This window comes from Eimeria mitis, genomic scaffold, assembly GCF_000499745.2.
Source record: "Eimeria mitis Houghton genomic scaffold, Emh_scaff2973, whole genome shotgun sequence".
Taxonomy (NCBI): Eukaryota; Apicomplexa; class Conoidasida; order Eucoccidiorida; family Eimeriidae; genus Eimeria; species Eimeria mitis.
This window is the reverse complement of record NW_013571315.1, coordinates 6,239-7,394: the sequence shown is the minus strand read 5'-3', so window position 1 is coordinate 7,394 and position 1,156 is coordinate 6,239. Positions and strand designations below refer to the sequence as shown.

The following is a 1,156-nucleotide window of genomic DNA, read 5'->3' as shown; positions in this document are numbered from 1 at the left end:
CTAAACCCTAAACCCTAAACCCTAAACCCTAAACCCTAAACCCTAAAACCCTAAACCCTAAACCCTAAACAATAAACCATAAACCCTACTAAACCATAAACTATACTAAACCCTACAGAAAAAGCGACAATGAATCATAAACCCTAAACCCTAAACCCCCCTAAACCCCCCAAAACCCTAAACCCTCGTAAACCCTAAACCCTAAACCCTAAACCCTGTTTACCTCTCCTGCCGAAGTCTTTGAGGTCTTGCCACTGTACGGTGGGGTCAAGGTTCGCTATCAGCTGCACACGCAAAACCCTAAACCCTAAACCCTAAACCCTAAACCCTAAACCCTTATAATAAACCCTAGCGAGAAATAATAAACCCTAAACCCTAAACCCTTACAATAAACCCTAAAAAGAAATAATAAACCCCAATAAAAAATAACAAACCCTAAACCCTAAACCCTTATAATAAACCCTAATAAAAAACAACAAACCCTAAACCCTAAACCCTTATAATAAACCCTAACAAACCCTAAACCCTAAACCCTAAACCCTAAACCCTTATACACACCACTCGGTGCTGCGTCCTCCTCCCCCCGGGCCCTCCTTCTCCCCTGATACCGGATCTGCCTCCATGCTGCTGCTGCTGCTGCTGCTGCTGCTGTTGCTGCTGCTGCTGCTGCTGTTCTTTCTCCTGTTTCTGCTGCTCTTGCTCCTGCTGTCGTTCCTGCTCCCGTTCCTCCCGCTGCTGCCGTTGCTGCTGCTGCTGCTGCTGCTGTTGCTGCTGCTGCTGCTGCGCTTCGTCAGCTTCTGCTGCTTCTCTGCTCCTGGGGGCCCTTCTCTCTTCTTCTCTCTCATTCAGGGGGGCCCCCGGGGGGCCCCCCTCAGTACCCCCCCCACGGCCTTCGCTCTTCCTGCTTTCTCCCTCTCCTATAGACACACGAGACAGCAGCAGCAGCAGCAGCAGCAGCAGCAGCAGCAGCAGGGGTTGATGATCGCCCCCCAATTAAGCCTTATCGTCCCTCGATGTGGAGATACACCAGAAGAGCCCTCAGCTGCTGCTGCTGCTGCTGCTGCTGCTGCAGCAGCAGCAGCAGCAACAACAACTGCAACGGCTGCCCCCGCAGCAGCAGCTGTACCAGCAACTGCAGCAGCTGCTGCAGCAGCAA

The 1,156-nt window shown here is 51.4% G+C and overlaps 1 protein-coding gene across 1 annotated transcript in view; it reads right to left on the bottom strand.

The window, feature by feature from the left end:
- Positions 1-50: 50 nt before the first annotated feature.
- EMH_0060900 (uncharacterized protein) overlaps positions 51-1,156 on the bottom strand; it is a gene marked incomplete at both ends in the record, with an annotated part of 2,611 nt that continues 1,505 nt past the window's right edge. The window contains 4 exons of the mRNA XM_013497839.1: positions 51-64; positions 224-284; positions 559-917; positions 1,127-1,156. Coding sequence (XP_013353293.1) covers positions 51-64; positions 224-284; positions 559-917; positions 1,127-1,156 — 464 coding nt within the window. The remainder of the gene's footprint in view (positions 65-223; positions 285-558; positions 918-1,126) is intronic.